This window comes from Nelumbo lutea, chromosome 5 (assembly GCF_056320005.1).
Source record: "Nelumbo lutea isolate HS-2025 chromosome 5, American lotus-T2T, whole genome shotgun sequence".
Taxonomy (NCBI): Eukaryota; Viridiplantae; Streptophyta; class Magnoliopsida; order Proteales; family Nelumbonaceae; genus Nelumbo; species Nelumbo lutea.
Genome location: NC_142688.1, coordinates 39,100,456 through 39,126,265, shown reverse-complemented (window position 1 = coordinate 39,126,265; position 25,810 = coordinate 39,100,456). Strand labels below are relative to the sequence as shown.

The 25,810-nt window shown below is 36.3% G+C and overlaps 1 protein-coding gene across 4 annotated transcripts in view; it reads left to right on the top strand.

Annotated features, from left to right (window-relative positions):
- Nucleotides 1–7,271: 7,271 nt before the first annotated feature.
- LOC148851847 (Zinc finger C-x8-C-x5-C-x3-H type family protein) overlaps nucleotides 7,272–25,810 on the top strand; it is a 32,746-nt gene continuing 14,207 nt past the window's right edge. For 2 of the 4 annotated variants that reach the window (XM_088947057.1, XM_088947055.1), the window contains exons 1-3: nucleotides 7,276–12,660; nucleotides 18,257–18,458; nucleotides 18,539–18,680. In XM_088947057.1, coding sequence (XP_088803183.1) covers nucleotides 7,413–12,660; nucleotides 18,257–18,458; nucleotides 18,539–18,680 — 5,592 coding nt within the window. In that variant the 5' untranslated portion in view covers nucleotides 7,276–7,412. Of the gene's footprint in view, nucleotides 12,661–18,256; nucleotides 18,459–18,535; nucleotides 18,681–25,810 lie in introns of all 4 variants that reach the window. The other 2 variants (XM_088947058.1, XM_088947056.1) reach the window with 2 other exon arrangements.

The following is a 25,810-nucleotide window of genomic DNA, read 5'->3' as shown; positions in this document are numbered from 1 at the left end:
TTTATTAGAAACAATCGAGACTGGATATTTTTTTTTTTATTTTGACTTCTTATAATTTTAATGATTTAATTTTAAGATAACGAACCATGTGTTTGAAAAATGAGAGGATGAGGAGTGTGTGAGTAGGTGAGCATTGTGGTGAGAGGAACCCTCAAGGTAAATTGCATTTAGGTATCTTGCACTTTGGGGGTAATCTCACTTTAATGCTTGAACTTTCAAATATGTTACTTTGGTACCTGAATTTCCAAAAATATACATTTAAGTCAAATTTTGTTAAACTACTGTTATAGGGAGAGGTAAAATTTTGAAAACACCCATGTTTTGATTCATTTCCTCATTGTTCATCATCTTATACCTTTTGAACTTTAGATGCAAAATAGTAGTGACATTTTTGTAATTTATAGCCAAAGCACACTTAAATTAAGTATTTATCAACTTTGGCTTGTGCTCCAAGTCTAGATGTAGGAGAAGATGAATATTGAGAGAAAGAGAATCAAAACATGGGCATTTTTGTAAGTTTATCCCTCACTATAAGGGTAATTTGATAGAATTGGATTTAAATGTATATTTTTAGAAGTTTAGGTACTAAAGTGGCATGTTTGAAAGTTTAAGCATTAAGGTGGCACTACCATAGAAAGGACTAGGTGTCCATCTACAACATGCATGGACCTGGGCAAGAGTCGGGCTTTCCTATATGGGCCCAAAAAGCTTTGGGCATGAGCCCCAGGTCCATCCCATCTTATATGTGAGCCGGACAAGACTCGAATAAAAGTGAGATCAGATTGGAGCTTCATAGCTCAACATGCATTGGTAACATCTCCCGTACTTGTCGTGGGTAGGTGTTCCCAATACATAGCTGGGATGGGCTGCAAGGCAAAAGTGTAGGGCATGCTCTGTGGGGCACTGATGTGAATTAAATAAAAGGGTAAAATACAAAAAAAAAAAAAAAACTCCCCCTATAGTTTCATTTTAACAAATACTTCTCTTGAACTTGCGAGAAATTCAACAAAAATCGCCTTTCCAGATGGAAAATGTTAGACTAATGCACCACTTTTTTTTACTCTACCTTCTAATAAATTATTTTACATACAAAATTACTAAAATAACAATATTTTAACTTGACAAAAACCTCCTTTAACGATCATCTTCTAATATTTTTATCGAGTTGAAGAAAGGTTATTTCAGTAATTTTGTATGTAAAATAATTTATAAAAGGGTAGAATGGGTATTTGAAAGAAACCGATGCATCAATCTAACATTTTTCGCCCAAAAAAAAATGACAAAAGAGAGGTTTTTTGTTGAGTTTCTCAAAAGTTTAGGGGAGTTATTTATTAAAATGAAACTATAGGAGAGGTTTTTATGATTGTTATAAGCTTCAGGGGAGGATTTTGTATTTTACCCTAAATAAAAATGCGAGACCAAACATGAAACCTATTTTCCTCATATGGCAATTGTTTCTTTCTTAATAAATAAATAAAATCATACATATTAGCCATCACCCCATAAGCATTAAATAGTGGGGGCAGCATTAGTATATACAAAGGGGTTCATACTTGGTAATTATAATTTCACAAAAATGTTGGGGGTATTTGAATTGTTGTGCTATGTGTATACACTATTAGTGCCATAGTGTGTCGCTCTGGAGGGTAATTGTAATTCAAAAATTAAGGTGGGGTGAATTGGTGAAATACTTTTGATTTTTTCCCCAAGCATAATCTCATTTTATAATTGGTTTTGGAACAAAATTAATTGGTGATTGACAGAGATACTGAGGAATGTACATCCATCCTCTAATGAATCCCCAAGAAGATGGCTATGTAGACCATCAAGGTAGGATAAGCTTGACAGTGATAGACAATAAAAGATGCTCCTTGTTTCTGGTCCACAAGACATGGAACATGGATTAGGGTGTCAAAATTTTGCCATGTATTTTCAGGAGTAATGAATGTGATGAGACTAACATTATAGGTTTCAATCCATCATTCTCTACATGTTGAAATGAGACGTGGCATGCTGTCGTGAGTTGAAGTGTCAACATGTTGTTGATATCAACCAATACAATTTTTATATAAACTAAAGGTGCATGGTTTGACTTAATAGTTTACACTGTTATCGACTTGGGCTTTGGTTTAGGTTAATTGAATTTTTGATAAAATCCCAATCCTAATCTCCAAAAGTTTCACCCCCGATTATTAATTTGAGTCACATATTTCAGTAATTTCTATATAATGTATTATAGATTTTGCTATCAATCGGTAGGGTCCCGATTTTCTAGGCATGCCCGATTTTTTAATAATCGGCTGAATCAAACAATAACACATAGGCGATTGTTATATGAATATGACGTGGCACCATTTTTTGTTGAAAAACGGCCATGGTTTCAAACATCTCCTAAGTTATTTATCTGGATAAATCCACTTACCCTGGTAGGTGCCTTTACACACGTTCTTTTATTTTTCATATAAATAAGACTGACTATTTTAGTCATAATAATCCATTATTAAAAAGGGGCACTTTTGTCCCTTCTAAGTGTTGGCAACTTCCCAGGGAAAATATATTTTTCATGGACCTTGTTTGGGTTATGGTCGAATTGGCCCAAGATGCCATGTGGCGTAGGGGTGTTCACTGGTCAGGTTGGGTCAGTTTGAGTCTTTTTTTTCAACCAATCCGACCTAGTTGGTTTACTTATTAGCTAAACCGAAACCAACTAACCCAAACACGAAGGGTTGGCTTGGGTCGATTTATCGGTTTTCATATATATATATATATATATGTTTATACTTTAAACTAAAATATTTATATATGAATATCTATTTATACTTAAGTTTATTTCTTTTTAGTTTTTATCATAAATACCCATTTTTTTTCAAAGTTCAAACAAAACACAAATAAAATATATAAACATTTAACATATATCGTAGGGACTAATTAATAATTACTTAAAAATATAAGATCAATTCGGTTCAGTTTGGCTTCGATATTCATACATTAAAACCAACCGATTCTGTTTTACCCCAAACCTGGAATCTGGTAAAAAACTGTTAAAAAAGTCAATAAACCATTGAACTGGGCGGTCGAATTGTCAACCCATTCAACGGTTTTTGACATTTTTTATTTTTATTTTTAATTTTGTTATTAGAACGGGCCATCCGTTTGAACCAGACAATCAAACCGTTGACCCAAAAACTGGTGCCCATAATGGTTCCATTTTTTGGGTCATTTTTTAAAATGTTGATTTAAAATGAACACCCCTAATGTGGCACCTACCTAGTCGTCTTATCTCTTCAAGACAGATAAGCACGACCAAGAAGAGGAGCATCGTGCGGATAAGGAGGACAAATCTGCCAAGGATTAGGACTTATCCCGATCGAAGACCTCAGTAGACAACCTCATCCCGACAACCCCATAAGCGTCATCCGAATCGGACATAGATCTTTGACTATAGATAGGTAACCCCCGCTCAAGGTAATGGACTTTTAGACTCTTTAGCCTTCATATTGTTATTCTGCCTCTGCTCGGACTACATTCTTCTCAACTGCTTGACCTGACCACCCATTCTTTTCATTACTGACTTGAGCGTCGAAGTGCCTACTGAGGGAACTACTCCTTGGGTTTCTAATATCTTTCTTGGTTTCAAATCTCGCTACATAGCTTCATCCTTCCACCTCGACTTCACCAATTGGTAGGATTATTTGACTACGACCAAAAAACACTTTAGATTGGACAACGTCAGACCCTACGTAAATCTAAGAAAAAGAACATGGGTATTTTGGTTAGTAGAAACCCAAATCCCCTTTACCATCCCCTCTCTAAATATCTAAAATATGAACACCCCCAAAAGAAGATCCCGATTTGGTCTCTTTATAATTTGATCTAATATGGATGCATCCCTATTCGATCCCATTTGGTTTAGATATATATGCTCGTGTGTAATTAAAACTTATATCGTATATACTAGTAACGTTGGACTGGATATTGTGTTTTATATCAAAATCATTTTTATTTTTATTTTCTTAATAATACATATTATTTTTACCATGCTTAATTTAATTCATTCATAATATTCAATATCTGATTGCAATACAAAGTCGATCGATTTGAATCTGATATAAATTGAATATGAACGAATCAAATTTAGTTCTCCTTAAATCAGATTTGATTCAATCCGTTTATAGTCCCTAATTTAACAATATAATCCTCACATTGAAATATGATTTTCTTTTTTTCTTTTGTTTCACGATATGGTATTCATCTACCCTTTAAATAGTATTAATGGCAATGGGTTGAGGTAAGGTTTTGCAAGCCCCTTCCTTTATCCCAAACACAAAAAAACCAGCCCTAGTCCCTAGCTTGTACCCCAACAAGGCTATAGATTCCAACCCTTGGAATGGGGATCTCGAATTTGCCTTACCCCTACTTGCAAATTAATTTTTTCAAGGTTTTTGAACCATCGTTAATTCTGACGGTTGGACCGTTTGGCCTAGGAACCGTTCAGGCAACCAGTTCCATTTTATTCTAAACTCGGTCTTTGGCCAAAAACTGTTAAAAAAGTCAACAATCTATTGATCCGGGTGGTCGAACCGTCAACCCATTGACCCATTTAATGATTCTTACCATTTTTTATTTTTAATTATTTTTTATGTTTTTAATTTGTTTGTCATAATGGTCCATTTGTTCGAACCAGACGGTCGGACCGTCGACCTAGAAACTGGTGGCCAAAATGGTTATATTTCCGAGTCATTTTTTAAAACATTGGATTTTTTTAACCTATGTATAATTATGTAATATAGTATAATATAATTTATATTGAAATCTATGTTAAGATATATTATATTATATTATGTAATACAGTAAACTACCATGGGTAGGTCGAAATCCGTGAAGATGGGTCAAATGGCCTTCTATGCTAAGGGTCTATTTGGCTCCTTGGAATAGGTGTTGGGATTTGAATCAAAACGGCCCATTCTAATTCAAATTATTTGTTTGGTTGGAATGAGATTCCAATTCCCATTATGCCAAGAATAGGATTCCCCGTATGGGGGAACAGTCATTCTAGGCTCCCCCTAAGGAATGTATTCATATTTTAAAGTTTGTTAAGAAGTAAAGATCTCATAACAAAAATATCCCCAAACCTTAATAATAACAAAATATTATTAAATTAATACTTTAAAACAAATATATTAATTATTAAATATAATAATATAACATTAATAAATAATTCATAAAATAATAATAAAACATTAATAATTAATAATATTGTAAAAGTATTTATAAGACAATATTAATAAAAAAGAATATATTAATAATTAAAACAACAACAACAATAATATATTAGTAAAATGTTAATAAAGCAATAGTACTATAATAAGACATCTATATATATATATATATATATATACTAACAATAAAATGGGTGTACGGTCGTGTATTCTCCTTCCAATAAATGGTATCTCACATACAAAGACCACGAAGCGTGCGAAAATGACATCAATAAATTACAAGAATGCCGAATAAAGACAAACCTCCTTATATATCTAATTTTATGGTATTTGAAAATTACAAAATTGTCACATATAAGACAAATTTACTCTCTTTAGCTCCCTATGTAATTGCTTCAATGGTATTCGAAACCATGAGATTGTCATATATAAGGCAAACCTTCCGATGTAGTTGACTCTATGACATTTGAAAATTATAGAAGTGCCACATATAAGACAATTTTACTTTATTTACCTCATATGTAATTGCCTCTATGATATTCAAAAATTATAGGACTACCATATATAAGACAAACATTCCAATGTAATTGATTTTATAACATTCAAAAATTAGAGGAGTGCCACATATAATTTACAATTATGCCATATTATAAAATAAAATGTAATCCCTATTCCCTCTAGCCTAATTCTCTCTCTCATCATATTCTCAATCTCAACTTTTATTTATTCATTTATTATTATTATTATTATTATTATTAGGACTACCATATATAAGACAAACATTCCAATGTAATTGATTTTATAACATTCAAAAATTAGAGGAGTGCCACATATAATTTACAATTATGCCATATTATAAAATAAAATGTAATCTCTATTCCCTCTCGCCTAATTCTCTCTCTCATCATATTCTCAATCTCAACTTTTATTTATTCATTCATTCATTATTATTATTATTATTATTATTATTATTATTATTATTATTATTATTATTATTATATGGTTCCATGATTTTGTCTCGATTATTAATTGGGTTGGTTTTTGTTCTTACTTGTCAAAAAAATGATTTAGATTTGGAACCGATTATTTTATGGAAATATATAATTTTTTTAACTTTCTTGTAATTTTTATCATGTTTTATGTTTAAAGTAGAAAATTCGATAGATAATAAATACGGTAAAATTAGTTAAAAATGTTTAACTTATTAACATAAAAACATTTTGGTATTAAGTTATTATTTGGACATAATCAGGTCTATGATTTTATCCCAATTAAATAATTTGTTCAAAATTGGTTCTACCTAGACCTAACCCATTGATAGTCCTAAACCAAAATGGGACCTAATATAGTTATTTATTATTCGTAGTAATATACTTATAGTTATTTTATTTAACAAAAGAGTAACTTAATTTATTATTGTCTCTAAATGTCAATTTTCTATTTCACCTTGTGAAGTAGGGGAGTCCCCCTAGTTGATAAATTAATAATAATAAAAAAAGATATTATTTATTAAATAATAATAATAATAAATTAATTTTAACACAATAAAACAAAAATAATACTATAATAGAATATTAATAAACTGGTAATAAAATAATAAATTATCAGTAAAAATAATAAAAATATTTTTAAAGTAATAATAAAATAATAATATATTAATGAAATATTCATAAATTAATGATACATACTAAGATATTAATTATTAAATACTTATAACATCATAAGAAAAAAGTAATAATAAAATAATAATAACAATGATATATTCATAAAATATTAATAAAATAGTTTTAATTGATTATGATTCCAACTCCAAATGAACCAAATAGCAACAATTGGGGGAAAACAATACGGACTCATTTCGTTGCGCCTCCTAAAGAGTAAACATGGGTTTGGGCCTTTACGGTTGCCACAGGCCCACAGCCCACGGAAGCCCACAAGCATATCTCAAATTTTCAATTACATGGCACGAGCCGCACGGCCCAAAAGAAGACGTCTGGCGCGGGAAACGCATCTCTCGCGCCTTCTTAAAGCGGAGTTTTGGCTTCACTTTCCAGCCAAAAGAGTTGTTCAAAGACAAAGCAGCAGCAATATCCAACCTCATGGACTCACAACAACTCGAGATCGGACAATTGGAGAGGAATTCCCAAACTCCACATACAGCAGATAAGTGCAGCAACAGAAGCTAGATCTTCCATGGAGCCACCACCACCACCCTTCCTACACGGCAACAACAACAACAGGTACGCTCCGATCCATCATAGGTTTTCCGGCGACCGGAATTTCTACCACCACCCCCAACCCCACCCACACCACAACCTTCAACCACCACCGGCTCCGCCACCAAACCCTACTCCGTATCATCACCATTCCCAATTCCCTTTCCCTAATTCTCACCCTATCGAGGATGACCCCAGAAGACATGCCTTCGATGTTGACCGCCCTGCTAGGGTTGTCGATCGTCTAATCTTCGAACACCACCGTCACAACCACCTTCCTTTCCCCGAAGAGCATCCCCGTCTTCGAGGGCCCGAATTCAACACTTCTGATGCCTGGGATCTACATAGGGTTCCGCCCGATAACCGCCCCCCGCCACCGCCTCATCCTCCGGCGGCCTTCCCTATTGCTTGGGAAAATGAACCCCATCACCCTTCCTTCAGCCATCCCATGTCTCCGTATGATGGTAATTTCGTTGATCAGAATAGATTTGGAGACGATCCAGAAGCGGCCGTTGGGTTTAGAGAGTATTCTGGCAAGGAATTGATATGGGATCAAATTAATCATCGAGGTAATGGTAGTGGTAATGGTCATGGTGATTATTACCGTCATCATGTTGCGTTTGAGCCCACCATGTCGTCTAGGGATTTTGAGTCTGTGACGACGAGCCATCATGGTTCTCGCCACAACTTAGAGTCCAATAATGGACGCTCATGGAATAGTGGAGGAGGAGCCGATCTGGATGCAAACAGGAGATGGAAGTCGTCGAGGCCACATTCCAAAGACGTGGGCTCCTATGTTCATCACCATTCGGGAACTGAAAGAGAAAATACAGAGATTGTTAGAGATGAAAATGGTCGAATTCTCCCAGAAAAACACTATACCTACACTTCAAAAATGGGGAGGTTTAAGAACAGGATTACCGTGGAAGGTAACCAAGAAATTATTCATACTCCAAAGAAGAAAATACAAAAGCCAAGCGCTCTAGTTAGGGTTCAGTTAGCAAATCCTTCCCTTAGGAAAAGGAGAGATGAACATTTTGGACCATCCACATACTTTGATGAGTCTAACTCTTGTTCTTTTAGAGGTAAAGGCCCCCTTGTATTCTCTGATTATAGAACAGAAGAAGACAGAGAGGGTAGCCCTGTTGAACTCGATGTTTCTTTCAAGTCTAATACTCTAGTGGCCAAAGCTATTTTGACTCCTCCAAGTTCTGTTGTTAGTTCTGAAGGGACGGGCACCCCAGGGGCTAAGAAGATGAAGAGTGTCTTGACACTTGTTTCAGGTTTGTCAAGTTCACGGGTACATGAGCTCCGTGAGGGATCGGTAAATGGAGATATTTATACACATGGGGCAGATGCCTCCTCAAGTTCTGATAAGGCTCCAATGCAGTCAAAAGAGAAAGTTAAAAATTCTGGTATTGGGACAGTGGATGATGTTGGTGTGCAGCCTTGTCCAAATGAGGTCACCTTTTTACTTCAGAACAGTGCAATGAATGGAACTGATGAGGCTGTTTCGACAAGAAATAGTATTAATGTTGGTTCTGCTGGGACTTGCACTCCGAATAGTAAAAAGAAGAAAGCCTGGTCCTCTGATTCACGTTTATCAAATTCAAGGGCGTCTAATAAGGGACCAGGAAATGCAGATAGCTCCACTTGTGGTGTGGATGCTATCATTAGTTCCAACAAGGTTCCAAGGGAGTCAAAAGACAAGGTTCAAGTTTCTGGGTCAGAGAAAAAGGAAAATGTTGGTTCACAAGCTTGTCCAAATAGGGTAATTTTATCACTTGAAAAGGAAGGATCTTCTAGGGATACAGTTTCTGTTGTTGATAGAGTTAATACTGTTTCTGATAGGACTTGTATGCCTAAAACTAAGAAGAAGAGGAGGAAAATCTTGTCCTCTGTTTCAGATTTGTCAAATTCTAGGCCCCCTGAAGTCCATGAAGAACCTGTAAATGCGGATAGGTCCACATGTGGTGTAGGTGCTGCCTTGAGTTCTGACAAGGGCCCAACAGCGTCCGAAGAGAAAGTTAGAACTTCTGGCTTGAGAGCAACTGAAGATGTTGGGAAGCATTCTTTTCCAAATCAGGACACTGGGTTGTCTGTGACTGTGAATAGTGTAGCAGAAGGACCTCAAAAGTCCATGGTTTCTATGAGTTGTGTTAATGCCATCTATGATAAGAATTCTGCACCTAAACACAAGAAAAAGAAGAAAGTCCTGTCCTCTGTTTCCAGTGCATCAAGTTTACAGGCATCTGGTGCCCCTGAGGGACCTAAAAACATTGATGGCTCTCTCCAAGGTACAAGTAACACTTTGGGTTCCGACAAAGATTTAATGCAGTCGAGAGAGAAAGTTAGTGTCTCTGGCATTGGGACCGTGAATGATGTTGGTTTGCAACTTTCTCCTAAGGAAGCTACTGTGTCACTTGGGCACAACGCATTGGGACAATCTTCCATGACTATGACTTCAGTGAAAGGTGGTGCAAATGGTGTTTCTGCTAGGGCACTTACAAGAAAGATGAGGAAGAAAATGAAAGTCGTAGTCCCTCTTTCTGGATCATTAAGTTCGGAGGTATCTGACATGAACAAAGGATTGCCATGTTCAGGTAGCTCCAACCATCATGCTGAGGCCAGCATGAGTTCTGACACTGGTCTGAGACATGAACAAGCAGTTACAATTTCCAGCATTAGAACTGCGGATGATTTAGGCTCACATCCTTGTCCTAAGGAGGCTTTGGTAGAACTTGAGAATAGTGCAATAGAAGTACTTCAGGACGCCATAGATACAGTGAGAGGTGAGGGTACATTTATTTCAAATGGAACATCTATATCAAAGAGTGATAAGAAGAAGGTCATGTCCCCTTATTTGGGTTTGTTAAATTCACAGGCATCGGAAATTGGTGAGGGACCTATTTTGAATGGAGATAGCTCTGCAGGAAAGGTGGGCACTGCATTGAGTTCTGACAAGGCCCAAACACATTTAGAACTACAAGTTCCAATTTCTGGTATTGGGACTGTTTGTGATGTTGGCTTGCACTCTTTAAATGAACCTGGTGCATCATGTGGGAACTATGCAGGAGAAGGGTCTCTGGAGGTTAAAGGTTCAGAGAGTTGTCTCACAAATATTGGTTTTGATGGGACATGTACACCTAAGATTAAGTGGAAGAGGAAAGCCATGGCTCCGCTTTTGAGTTTTCCAAGCTCTCCTGCACCTGAAATTCACAAGATAGCCTTATACACCAATACCTCTGCCAATGGTGCAGATGTTGCTTTGAGTTCTAGGAAAGTTTTGAAGCAGCCAGAACACATTGAAGTTTCTGGTAGTGGAATTGTATGTAATGTCAGTTTGCAGAATTGCCAAAATGGAAGAAATGTACCTGAGACTAGAGCAGCGGAGGCCTTCTGTGAGCCCATAGTTTCAGCTGGAGGTGCATCTAGTGAGAACATAAGTAAACTGGATCAACTTAATGTGGGTTCTAGTTCAGTTGTTGAGGATTTGGCTGCTCCAAGTACACAGTTCCCTTCATCAGTATTGCAAGGTAGGCAACAAGAAGCTCCTTGTATGTCCATGACCAACTGCAAGGAACATTCTTGCAAAGATAATTTTATGGACATGGAAAGTGCAAAAGGAAGTGGAGAACAAACTGAAGTTGATAAATCAGATATAAATGATATGCTTAGTAGAAAGAACAGTGAAGACATTGCTGCATTGCATTCACAGAGTCGGGAAGAATCGTCTGGAGTGCCTTTAGAACTCCAGGCTTCAGATTTAGATCAGAAATCATCTGGTAGAACAATAGAGGGTGATGGTCAATATCTACTGGTGAAAGATGAATTGCCCTTTGAGTCCAATTATTTATCTTTAGGTGCAGAGACCCCTGAAGTCTCTACGGGTAATTCCACTGATGTGCCAATGGAGTCGCTTGATAATGTTAACAAGGTTGACACCCCAGAATCTTTTCCTATGGATACAGAATCAGAAATGTTGAATGCCAAGCAGTTGCTTAGCCATGTGTCCAATGAAAAGGACATTAGGGGTGATCATAAACTTGATGAGAAGTCATTGATAGGTGGTTCCCCTTTAAGTGGTAATGATTCATTTGCTTCTGAGCTTGAACTTAATGTGAAACCAAATAAGAATGTACAGAGTCATAACTTAATTACAGAGAAGAATGTGTTGTTGCCATCACTGGAAACCAAAAAACTAACACCTAGTCTGAAGCTGAAGGGTGTCGAATTGAATGGTAAGAAGTCCCAGCAAACATCTCATGTTTTTCCCAGTCGATCATCTTTTGTTTTGGGTCCCTTGAAAGAAATTTCTTATTCAACTCATCTTTCAAGGCCACGGACATGGCGTCGAACAGATAATCCTTCTACTTTGGATGGTAAAAAATCATCTCCAAGCACCAGTACTTCACAAAGGCAGTCACCAAGAAAACTTGGAAAGGTTCAGGGCACTTCTTACATACGCAAGGGTAACAGCCTTGTAAGAAAATGTGCTCCTTTTGCTGCTCTTCCTCAGGCTTCTCGTAGTTTGAATAAGGTTTACCGGTTGAATCCTGTGGGTAAGGATGAAACGAAGAATGATACAGATTCTGAATTCAAGGTTGAAAATGTTGATCCTTCAAATAGTTTTAGAACAGGAACAGGCAGAATGAATGCTTCTCTCGAGATTCCCAAAACACCTCCCTTACCACAAAGCACCAATATAGCAAACTGCACTATGAAGTCTTCACGAGATTGCATGTCTTCAGCATTGGCAGATCCTCTTTCAGAAGATGGTTCAGAAAATATACTGGATCTTCCCAAACTTGCGGAAGGAGAGGATATACTCCAGAATACCAGAGCTTCCGAAACTCAAGCTGGTTCAAGCACAAATTCAGGAATTCAAAACATCTTTAATGATGGAAATTCAAAGTCCTTATCGAAGAGCATGATATATGTAAAGCGCAAGTCAAATCAGTTGGTTGCTGCTGCAAGTCCTGAGCATTGTGATCCATCTATCCATGTTGCAGAAAAGATGCAATCTTTATCTTCATTGATATCTTCTGATTGTTACTACAAAAAGAAAAAGAACCAGCTTATTCGAAATGCCACATCATCAGGAAGCCATGCCAAGCTAACAGTTGCTGCCCCTGAGGACAGTTCAAATTCAGAGGGACAAAGGGTTCAAAAGGTTTCCTCTTCAAAATGCAGCAGAAATTTAAGTAAGAAGACACCTTATAAAGGTTTGTCTTTAACAACCTATTCAATTATTGTATTTTTATTTTTCTTCTCTTAGTTCTTTTGCAAATATGGATGATTTTGCATTTCAAAACAAAAGCAACTGCCGCATCAGAAAAAACAAAATAATACCTATTGGTGAAAACCCCCTTAGTTGCCTGGAAATCTATATGGAGTTTAGAGCAACTGGAACTAGAACATGATATTTTTTCATTCTATTATGATTTATAAGCTTTTGAAATATATTTGACATTGCATTTTATGCTGATTGTTGCACCTTAATGGTTTATCATTGTACAAAATCTTGATACGTTTAATGAATGTCTCACTATGTTCAGCAATAATGCCTATTTAAATTAATTCAGAATCTGTAGTCTTTACTGGACTTTTGAAATGCAGAAGTTCACGCATAATACATGGTTTATGCTTATGTGGATTACATGGATTTCTTGACTTGCTTTATTTGCTTCGGAGGCATCCCTAGGGACAAAGGCAAGGGACATTTTAAGGCATACGCCTTGCCTATGCCCCTGTTGCAGCACTTTCAAAAGGTGCGTGCCTGGTGCACCTTGTGCTTCAGCCCAGGTGTACGCCTTTTTTGCTCTTTTTGCCTTTGCTCATCGAAGCTCAGAGAACCCCTATTTGCTAATGTTGTTTATTCATTTATCGTAATATTTTAGAAGATTATAAAAATTATAAAATCATTTTTTTTGTAAGGGATTAAGAATTTAAGACCCTAACATGGACTTGTTTGTGCTTGCATCAAGGTAGAGGTGTAAAATGGGTCGTGCTGGCCTGCAGGCCATCTTAGGCTGTGCCACCCTCCCTAGGGATAATTTAGGGGGTTGGCCTGGCATAGCCCAGGGCCCAAGCCCGTGCAGGCCTGTGCTGTGCTGTGCGTTTGGACCGGGCGAGTTGGGCCATAGGTCGGGCCTTGGGTGTGGGCTGAATCGGGCCAGACTATTTTTTTGGCATTTTTGATTTTTTTTCCAAATAAAACTAAAATATTTAACTTTCCTTTGGGAACTGTTTGACAAATTAAGAAATCTAACAAAGAAATGAAAAAAAAAACTTTGAGTGTGCCTTGGACCCCACCACCCGTTGGATTCATAAAACTAAACTTTGATGGGAGTAGTAGGGGGAATCCTAGACAGTCAGGGATTGGGGGTGTATTTAGGGATGAGAATGGGGTCATTTATGCCTTGTTCTCAGGCCCAATTGGAGTGGGTGACTCCCTTAGAGCTGAGATCTATGCAGTTATGGAAGGAATCCAAAAAGCTAAGGAGATGGATATTAGAAAGCTGATAATTGAAGGGAACTCGAAGGTGGTGATAGGGTGGCCGAATAAAGATAGCAGTGGCTTATGGAATTACAACAATGAGAAGAGAAAATTTAAGTGGCTGGTGCGGGAGATGGAAGTGAAGATGATTTAGGTTAAAAGATCAGCTAATTCTTTAGCTGATGGATTAGCTAAACAAGGGGTAGAAAGGGATTCAATGTTTTGGGCTAAATTGTAATTTTATTGTTTCTTCCTTTCCTTTTCTTTCTTTTGAAGGCTTAAGTTGTATTTGGAAGATAAGAGTGTTTGTCTTTCTCTGACGTGGAGGAATAATCACTTAAAATAGAAAAAATTGCTTGTAAATAAAAATTAACTTTAGTAAATGAACTTGTTGTCGAGATAGTGGATTTTTGCCTCTTAAATAAAAGAGTTTTTCTCTTCCACTACCGGACTCAAGTTCAGAAGTGGAAGATGCAGCTATACAAGTTGTAGAATTTTTATTATTCCCTATTATTTCAAATTCATATAAACTATACATTTTAAATATTAAACAATTAAATTTTTCTTTTTTATTTCCAATTTCAATATTCATATTTTCACAATATGTTTCAAGTAAAATATCTAAACCATCTTTCCTAATCATAGGATCTAATATTGTAGCTAAGCAATAAAGAGGAGAAATGTTCTCCCAATATATTTTTTTTTTAATTTATTTTCCATTATTTTAACAATACTTTTAAATTGTGGATTCTTTCTATATTTTGCAAAACAATCACTGATCATCATTAATTAATAAGCTAAATTACAACTAGTTGGATAATAAATACCTGATAATTCATTAGTTGCATCATAAAAATGTTTTAAAAAATCTCTTATACAAATTGCCATTTTCCTGTCTTCCTCAAATATAATATTAGTAGGCATTTTTGCATTATAAAAATCGCTTAAAATTTGTTTGTAAGAAATACAACTTTCTAACATACCATAGGTAGAATTTCGTCTATGTTTAACATCTAATATAAAATGTTTATATTTTAAACCATAATTTTGACAAATATTTAAATTCTTGTTTTCTTGCTCCAGAACTTTTAATATATAATACAATTTTTAATTTTAGAAATATGAATAGAAATAATATTTAAAGCATCTTGAATAAATAAATTTAATAAATAAATTTCATATCACATACACGTGATATGAAATAATTTACCATTTAAACATGGTTTTAATTGAGATTTTAAAATATTTATTGTTGAATCACTATTACTAGCATTATCAAAACTAATAGAAAATAATTTATTGTCAATTCCATAAGCATGTAAAGTATTTTAAATACTTGCAACAATAGCTTGGCCAGAATGTGGCCATTCAAGCCTAGTAAAACTTAAAATTCTTTTATTTAAAAGCCAATTTTCATCAATAAAATGACCGGTAACACAAATATAACTCATGTTAAATTTAGAAGTCCAAATATTAGAAGTAGTTGCAACTTTAGAATTAAGATTTGATAACTTATAAATTAAATTTTGTTTATATGAATAAAAATTTTTTAAAGCATCTGATCTAATAATATTCCTAGAAACTTTTTTAAATTGTGGATTTACAGAATTACGTAACCATTTTTCAAGTTTAGTATCTTCAGCTAACAAAAATGATTGTTCAACATGTACAATGTATATTTCTAATTCTTGCCTCATTTTTTCTTGAGAATATTTAAAAGTACCAAAACCCCCCGCCCAATTTATGTTTGTATTGTTCTCTCCCTTCTTCTTTCTCATGGGTGAGCAAATGTCTGCCCAAATGTCCTATACGACCCTTGCTACAATAGCTAAAGTCTTTCTTACATTTTTGGCAAACAACTCTTTTTCTCTTTCCCTGAATCTCTTCTACTTTAAATATTTTCCAAACCCAACTAATCAACTTAGTGGCCTTCCATTTCTTTCCCCTAGTATTAGTACTAGGGGTGGAAGTTCTGTCAATATCAATAGTATCCATATTGTTGCTAATACTACCATCTTGCAATTGAATATCGTTGACATTGAACATGTTGGGGAATTAGTTTCGAGAGGAGATGGCCGGAATCCCAACTTGATTTCAACAGTTGAAGCCTTTCAACACTAAGAGTCCAAGCCTCCCAAATTGCTAACTTGAGATACTTGAGTTGTTGAGCAAGCCTTCTTCTCGTTGAAACTTCAATAAAGTTGATAATTGGAGAATTAGGAATGGAAGATTTTTAACATCACATTAGCTATTGGAAATAATGCAATTGGGACGGAAATAAAGAAATTAAAAGTTTGACATGCTTGAATATTTTTGCATGTTTTTTTTTTTTTTAACTTTTGCAATTTTCATGTTGAATATGTTTTATATGTTATGTTGATGTATTTTAATTATTGATAAAAAAAATGTTCATGTATTTTAATTTGAGCTAATAGACTTTTTAAAACATTTAGTTTAAAATTGAGATTAGATTTTTTTTAATCAATAATTGTGAATTGTATTAATATTTTGAAAATTTACAAGGCAAGGGGGCTAAACAATCTTAGCTCCCGAGGACAATCATTAAATATCAAAACAAGGATTACAGTGCAGCCCAAAATATGGAATTTGTGTTCACCCCTTGTCGAGCTATTTTAATATTTTCTTAACTTATTTTGATATTTTAACATTTTTTTTGCATTTTTTTAAATTCTTAAAAAACTTGCACCTTGCGCCTCAGGCACAAAATGGCCTTTGCGTTTTTTTTTTTTTTTTTTTCACCTTGCACTTCTAAAACACTTTGTTGGGCCCATCTATGGTCTTATAGAGCCTTTCAATTCTGGCCTGGAAAATTGTGAGATGCCCTTGAGTTCTTTGGAATCTTCTAAAGATTACAGGTTCTGCCTCATGATAATGCAATTGTATGAGGTGAAAAGTGCCTCACTCCAGCTATTTGCCCAAACCCTTCTAGAGAGTTGCTTACTTTCATGACTTTAGGGCACATGGAAGGGTTCTATTTCGTATTCCCAATTGTATCCATATGAATTTTCTTGATCAGCATTTGAAGTGTTGTGTTGAAGTATGAGAAAGAAAGGTGCAAATAAACAGTCCCAAGACAAAAAAAAAAAAAGATCTTGGGCTACCCAATGCCCAAAAAATGGATATCTTTTTTTTTTTTATAAGAAAAAGAGAACTGTTTTAAATTTAGGGTTAAAATAAAATTTTACAGCTTGTGTATGGGATTAATGCTCCACACTAGAACATATTTCTTTCCCACTTTACATTGCAGCCCAAAACAATTGTTACCTCAAAACCCCTTGTTTGGCAAGATAATCATCTAACCCATTTGCACTCCTTCTAACCCATTTGAATTCAACCTCTACCTCCTTCGCAACCTTTTCCATTTCACTTATCACTTGTTTGAAGGCCCACGGAGTACTTCAAAGCTGGTATTGCTGACACAATTCTGGTCATAAAATATTCTATTTATATAATACCTAATCAAAGCTGGTATTGGAGTGGTTGCAAAAAGAAAATAAAGGTTTTTGGACTTTCAATAATGAAAAACAGAGATTCAAGTGGATGACTCAAGATATGGAAGTCCAGCAGCAAATGGTTTTGCTGATGTCTTAGCAGAACTATTACAGGCCCACGAATAGGATCTCGTCACGGGTTTGGTCCACGGGGAAAACCTCCTGTTTTCCCTTGTTCCTCCCTTTTCTTGAGGAACCTATCTTGGCGCCTTAATGGTGATTTGTTCAAGAGATCACCAACTCTCCTCTACTCTGTCTTGATTGAGAATTTCGATGCCTCTATTGAAATATCATTAGCTCCTTTAAATAGGAGATTACAAGAAGATAAGAATCCCACTTTTAGGAGGACTCCCTACTGATCTATACTACTGAATTTAGATAAGAACACTGAACAGATAAGACTCCCTACTAGATAAGATGAAAACTGTATCTAGCTAGATAAGATGAGTACACTGAATTAGATAAGATGAAAACACTAAGATGAGAACACTGAATTAGATAAGATGAAAACACTGGGTTAATCGCCCATTACTGCTGCTGTCCATTAACTCTGAATTAATCGCCCATTACTGCTGCTGTCCATCACTGCTTCTGTTAGCGGCTGTAAAAGCATCCACAACAAAAACATGGGGTGGGGAGGAACCATTTGTTTTGGGCTCAATTGTAATAGTTTTTTTTTGGTCTGTGGAGAGTTTAGAAAGTTTACCTCTTCCTATCTTGTAATTTTTTTAAGCATTTCTAATGAATTTCTGTTATTGATAAAAAAAAAACCTGGTCAAACAAACTCTTAAGTTGGTTTCACTCATGCAGTCTTACAGAAGACATGTAAACCTTTAAAGTTCTCTTTGGTGTGGACACTACGTGGGGCACAATCTCCAAGTGAAGATACTAATGCAATGCAACGCCAAAAAGTCTTGCCATACATCTTTCCATGGAAAAGGACAGCATACTGGAGACAATTTATGCATAGTTCTGCTTCCGTTTCCAATATAAGTTCCTTCTCACTGATCTGGTATGCTATAATTTATATTTTTTGTAAACTCAATCTGCTAAAATGAGACAAAAAATCGATTTCCATTTTATTTTCAGTAGGAAACTGCTGCTCTCAAGGAAGAGGGACACAGTTTACACAAGATGCGGATTTTCTCTGAGGAAATCAAAGGTATTGAGCATTGGTGGAAAAAATCTAAAGTGGTCAAAATCCATTGAAAAGCACTCCAAGAAAGCTAATGAGGTTTGTTGGTCTAAAAGACGAGCACCTGCATTGTTCCTTGTTTGGATGCTTTCTAAGTAATCAATCTGTTTTGACAGAATATGCTTATTTTAATGTAGTTCTTGATTGTTGAGATAATTTTCTTGTGAATCATTTCAAATTCTTTTGGCAACAAAAACATGTATTTTTGGTGCACTCAGGAATTTTTACATCATGTGCTTGGGAGAATCCTTAATTTTCATCTGTACTGTAATCAATTAAAGGTGACTGTTGATTCATCTCCAATGTATTGCTCTCCTCTCTAGATATGAGTATTGTGTTAGTCCTTTTAGCTTGACATTGAGACTGCTACTTGATCATAACTAAGAAGGCTAGTGATTCTGCTGGAGGTTGCCAGGGGGGGATAAATATGCATGTCCCTTTTTACTTTGTACATGGATCATGGATGGGAAGGGAACAGAAAAACTTTTGAGGGAAAGGCCATTTCTAAGGTAGTTAATTGTGTAATATGAAAGAAACAATTGCTTCATATACACAAAAAAGGGAAAAATAAAGAACCATGGAAAGTGACTTGCTGTGATCCTTTTTTTCTTGTAGTTTTTCTTTCCTAGTGACATAGTTTCATTTTGGTTTCATTATGTTATAGTTCTTTTATAGGTTATATTGTTTTCAGCAAGTTTGGCATGAAGGTTGAAGAAGATGATGACTTTAATTGCTGCAGTGGAAAATTTTGGGAAAAAATCCCATACAACAAGAATAAAATCATTTTGTCTCCTATCTTTGGATAGTATTTTGACAACTCTCATATGGCAAGTGTTTGCTTCACATGTGCCAAACCCAAGAAGGATGCTTGCCGTCTATTCATTTCCCACATGGTGGTAGTGTATGTTGGCCATTCTTTTTTGTCTGTTTTGGAGGCCAAGATATCACACTACCATGCCTCATGAAACGTGTCATATTGGTCTTCTGCTATTCCATTTGTAAAGGGGTGTTAATGGGTCGGATTAAACAGTAAACCTGGCCCACTTAGTCATAATGTCCCTACATAGAGAGGGCAGTTTTGCAATTTGGTATGACTTTTAACCCCATAACCTTAAAGTTTAGGATTTCTTTTCATGTTTGTTTGGATTTTCTTCTTTCACTTTGTTATAAAAAATACAATTGAAAGATTGAGGGTTGGTCGGGTGGATATTGGTTTGAACCCAATAGGATCAGGTTGGGTTCGGAAAGCGTGTGTTATTAAGTCGGTCTGGGTTAGGGTCGAGGCAAACTGTACTAAACTTGACTAGTTGACAAACTTACATTTGTAGTTTGTTGGTGGTATCTAGACAGAGAGTAATAGGATTATCTTTGAAGTAAAATCAAGAAATGAAGAAGGTTTTCTGCTGATATATAGGTACTCTTCTTTTGGATTGGATAGCCATCTCAATCTTTGAGGAATGTGGAGAAAATCTCTTTCGGCAACAACTTTTGGAATGTTTTAGATGTACTTTCGAAGATGTATAGTTTTATGGACAAAGTCTCCTGTTGAGACTTGAGAGACATTTTGTTTTTCATTATGAAGTCTTGTCTCAACATTCATTCTAGTATGTCTCTTTGCTTCTAACAACTTCTTTACTTCACCATATAAAAGAATTTGTTGGGGATGATATAGTATTGATTATAAGATTAAAGATGGAATGAAGGATAAGCTGAAAGCTAGAAAATTGGAGAGATGGTTTTGAATGAAAAGGTTTCAAGATAAGTTGGACTTGGGCAGAATGCATGTATTGCAATTTTACTATTTTAGTAAGTATTAGTAACAGTGGTGGTGCAGTTAAGATTGATGATCAAGAGATACCCCAAACTAGGACTTTTAATGGGCACTGGAACTCTAATATCCTATCTGACATCTGATCCGATTTTCTTGGATTCAGATGATCCGCCTACATAATTGGACCAGATTTGGATTTTGCATTTCATATCCAATTAATAATCGAATCAGACGGGGTTAATCAGATGCAGATTTAACCCCATTCAATTTGATTAAAATCCAAGTTTGATTATTATATATTACATATGAAAATATAATTATATTAATGTATAAAATTCATATAATTATATATAAATATAAATAGATATAATTTTATATATTATACTATATTAATTTATATAATAAATGTAATATTTTAAATTTATATTAATTTATTGAATATACATTTAAAACAATTATTATTATTTTTTTTAAGTTTAGTTCTTTATTGTAATAAATATGAAGCAGAGTCTGATTAAATCCGAATCTGATTCAAGATTTTAAAATCGGATTGGATTATATTGAATTTGGATTTAATATTCTATTAATCAAATTGATTTGGATTTTGATGAATCTGATTTGAATTCAACCTGATTACAGCCCTGCCCCAAACTAATTGTTTGTGGTACTATCAATCATCTATAACAAGGGAGAAGCTAAAGAGGATGCTGGACATAGAATTAGAGCAGGGTGGTGAAAATGGAGAGATGCATCTTGTATCCTGACTGACATATACCATTGAGGCTAGGGCTGTTAATAGACTTTGAAAGTCTTGTACCCTATTCGAGATCCAATCCGATAATCCCAGACTTGGATCTATTTATTGTGAAGAGTCTCACTGATGTACCATATTAGTGTAATCCTTGTTGTATTGTATCTTGTATTTTATTCTTATTTTCTCTTTAGCCCTGCAAGGGCTTTTCTGTAAACATTCTTATTTTATTAATCTTTATATTGAGGCTCTTGGGGTGGGGCCAAACTATTCAGTTCTTCACCCTAGAAATCTGTCTTCTCCTCTCTGGTACGAACTGCCTGGTTGACATGGTATCAGAGCAGGCTGCTCTGTAATCAGTTCTTGCTTCCTGCTCTCTCTCTGATATCTCAAAATCTTGCTGGTTTCTGGACTCATCGACTGAAGCTAGGGCTGCTTCAGTCAACCCTAATCCCAGTTACTCTGTTATGCGATTTCAGCAAGGGCAATCTTCATAGAACTCTTTAGGAAAGCATCTGTTTGAAGTGAAACTTTATCTGGTGTGTCTCCCAGACCTGGTTTACCTACTCAGAAAATCTCATTGTGATTGGACAAGTATTGGGGGAATTCTGATCTCGCTTGGGGCGGCAGTTTCTGGAAATCTGCACATATCAAGTTGGTGAATCTGCCTCTTCTGCTCAATCGGCTAGTTTGTTTTTCTTAGGACCCTAGACTTGGTGTCGCCCTAGGGTACTCTTACTTCCTAAACTACCCAGTTGCAGTTGTCTATCAGTTTTGGAGAGTATTTCCTTTCTCTTCAGTTCGACAGTCCTAGAACATTGCTGGGTTGGACTGTCAACACAGCAATCTGGTTGGAGTTGTTCTGGATAATTTCTTGGAGGATTTTGATTCCTCCATAGAGTGGCATATCTGTATTGAAGATATTTGACTATATTTCTCTCCTAGACCAGATTTCATTACTATTTGTCTGCATTGCTTGTTGCAACCGTGATATTAAGTTCCTTTTCTGTAAAGGAAGCTATGTGTTTAGTTGATGCACTACTATTTTTTAGTACTTAAGCCGTTTTTGAATTAAGTAAAGTGGTTAACAACCCTGAATTGCAAATATCAGTGCTGCTACTTTTCTCCTTAGGTTACCTTTATTTATTTCTGATGACTAAAAAAGTAGATATTATCCCTGTGAAATTTGATGGAATCATATGTGGAAGTTTCATTTCGATTTCTTTGTTGATGACAAAAGACTTGAAGGCTACTTGAATGGCACGTTTTCAAACCTGATGAAGCGGACAACAAAGCCTTTGCACAATGGAAACTGGACAATGGAAGAGTAGTCTCCTGGATTCTAAGTTCCATTGCACCTCATATTTTTGTTGCTATGAGAAGATTGAGAACAACCCATGAAATGTATTCCTACTTGAAGAAAGTTTACCATCAGTCCAATGTCTCGGCAACATCAGATTGAATCTAAAATCTTTGCCTACTACCAGGGGGACAAAAAGCTATAGGAATACTATGTAGGCTTCATTGATCTCTGGGTTGAATATGAACTAGTTCACACTGAACCATCGGATCCCCCAGAGTGTGTTAAGTATTTGCAAAAGCATTTTGAGAGTAGAGAAGTGAATCAATTCCTTATGAGGCTGAGACCCGAATATGAAATAATTAGGTCAAATATTTTGAGTAGAGGAACTCTTCCAGATTTTGATCTGTGATGGGAGAGTTGTTGAGGGAGGAGACTAGACTTATGACTGCTACATAGAAGAAAACAACTTGATTCAGGGACTAATACATTTTTTATTGCACATGGGAGTAAGAAATCAAGTGGGACCCCCTCTCTCCATTTCTTTTCACCTTGATTGCTAAAGTGTTGGGAAGGCTAATTGAGAAAGCAGAAAGCAGGAAGCAGATTCAAGAAGTCTTGTGAGGGGATGGAGGGTTGGAAAAGGCAACATTCCTATCACCCACTCATAGTTTGCTGATGATACAATTCTATTTTGTGAGGGGGAGGATGTGAGATGGGCCAAAAACTTGAAGTTGATGATTCAAGTGTTTGAACAAATGTCAAATATGAAGGTGAACTTCGATAAGAGCTGTGTGGTGGGGATCAATATGGAAGAAAGAGCTATTTGGAGAGGGCTGAAGCTTTGGGTTGTACGGTGTCTCAATGGCCGCTAACTATTTGGGGATGCCCTTAGGGGATAACCCAAGGAAAGAGAGCTTTTGGAGCCCCGTAATTGATAGATTTTCTAAGAAGCTAGCCTCTTGGAAGAAGAACCATTTATCTCTGGGTGGTAGAATTACTTTGATCAAGTCTACACTAGCTACTTTGCCTGTGTATTACTTATCGGTTTTTAGGATCCCAGTGAAGATAAGTAGGAGTTTGGAGAAGTTAATGAGAGACTTCTTGTGGGAACCAGGGGAGGGGAGGAAGGATCACAGAGTGAAATGAGAACTAGTCTCTAGGAGTAGGGCTGACGGAGGGTTAGGTTTAGGTAATATTTGGAGGAAAAGTGAAGCCTTGTTGGGGAAATGGCTGTGGAGGTTGGGAGGTGAGAGGGATAAACTGTGGACAAGGGTAATTTTAAGTATTCACGGTCAGGCAGATGATGGCTGGGACACTAGGATTTTGGCAAGGTCTATTGGTGCTTCTCCTTGGAAATCTATACATGCCATTCTTCCTTCATTTTTGTAGCACATTAGGTATGACCTCTGCTCTGGGAATCAGGTAAAGTTTTGGGAGCACATTTGGGTGGGTGAGATGCCTTTGAAAGACCAATTCCCTTCCTTGTTTTCACTCTCCCGATTTAAGGGCAATGTTGTGTCCAGTTTTCTAGTTCCTTCTCAGTCTAATTTTTGGGTTTGATTGGGATCTAGGGCTTAGAAGAGGCTTAAAGGATGTAGAGGTTGAAAATGCCATGAGTTTGGTTCAGATCTTGGACTGGGTGGTGTTGAATCCCTTTGAGAGGGATAAGAGATTGTGAACCCTAACTCCCTCTCGAACCTTCTCTTGTGCCTCTTTCTTCAAGTCCCTACTGCCTTCATCCAGTCCATTTGCACAAAACTTTCCAGTTAAGGATGTTTGGGGTGAATTAATTCCTCCAAGGATTGGAGCCTTTTGTTGGGAAGCCTTCATTGGAAGATGTAATACATGTGATGTACTCCAAAGAAAAAGGCCTTTTTGGTGCTTGTCTCCGAATTGGTGCATTCTTTGCAAGGCTAATGGTGAAAGCTCCTACCACTTGTTAGTTTCTTGCCCCTTTGCTACTGATCTTTGGGAATGGTTTCTTTCCTCTTTTGGTTGCAGGTGAACCACACCGCCAAACATTCAAAGTTTCTTTAGCCCCTCATTCTTTGGTTGGCCAAACAAAAGGGGGAGGATAATGTGGAGATGTGTGAGGGCTGCTGTTTGTTGGACTCTTTGGGAGGAAAGTAACATCAGAATTTTCTCTGAAATTGAAAGAAGTAAAGAATTTCTTATTGAAGTAGTAACAATGAGGGTGGTACATTGGCTGAAATCTTTGGACCTGTTTGTTGATATTTCTACGGATATGTTGCTGAATAGCTGGCTGGAGGTGGCAAATTCTACTCCTGCTCGCTCTTTAGTTTGTCCTGTGTGGTCACCACCAGGAAGTGGACTTATAAAGCTAAACTTCGATGGAAGTAGTGAAGGAAATCCTGGTCCTTCAGGTGTAGGAGGGGTTTTCAGAGATGAAGGTGGGAAGGTGCTTGCTTCGTATTCAAGTTCCATCGGGTTTGGAGACTTTCAAAGCTAAGGTCTTTGCAGTACTGGTGGGTCTAAGGAAGTCTAAGGAACTGAATATACAAAAGTTAGTCGTTGAAGGGGACTCAAAGCTGGTCTTAAGTTGGTTACAAGAAGGCAGTGGACTTTGGAAATATGCTAATGAGAGGAGGGAGATTAAGTGGCTAACTAGAGGACTGGAAATCAAGTTTCATTGGGTCAAGAGAACAACAAATGCATTTGCTGATGCTTTGGCAAAGCAGGGGATGGGAAGGGATCAAATGTTTTGGGCTGTTCTATAAATTTTTCCTTTTGTTATCTTCCCGGAGAGAGTTAAGCCTATCTATCTCTCTTTGGAGCGCTGTAACTAAATTCTTTTAATCTAATGGATTCTAGTTATTGGTAAAAAAAAAAAAGAAATCAGGTGGGAAGGATCCCTCTAAAACGTTATGAGTGTAAGGGATTTGGACATATAACTTCACACAACAAGAAGAAGAATGTTTGCACCTATTGCAAACAACATGGCCATATCATTCTAGACTGCCTAATTATTCCATCCAAAGGCACTATGAAGAACAATCAGCCACGGGCTTATTAGGTGTTCGAGGGACAAATGATCGATGTCCCTACTGCCAAGGGAGAATCCTTTGCTTTCATGAATAAGGAAGAGATGGAACAACTGATATCCTCTTTTATCTCATATGCCTTTTCTGCTATTGGCCTATATGGTGAGTTCTTTGGTTTATATTTGTCTCCCTCTTAAGTTTGGATAATTGATTCTGGTGCTACAAATCATATGACTGGGGCCTACCCTGAACCATCAAACCAACCTTCTGAGGCCAACCATAAACATATTGTCACTTCTAATGGTGAGAAACCTGACATTATTGGGAGTGGTGATTTGTGTC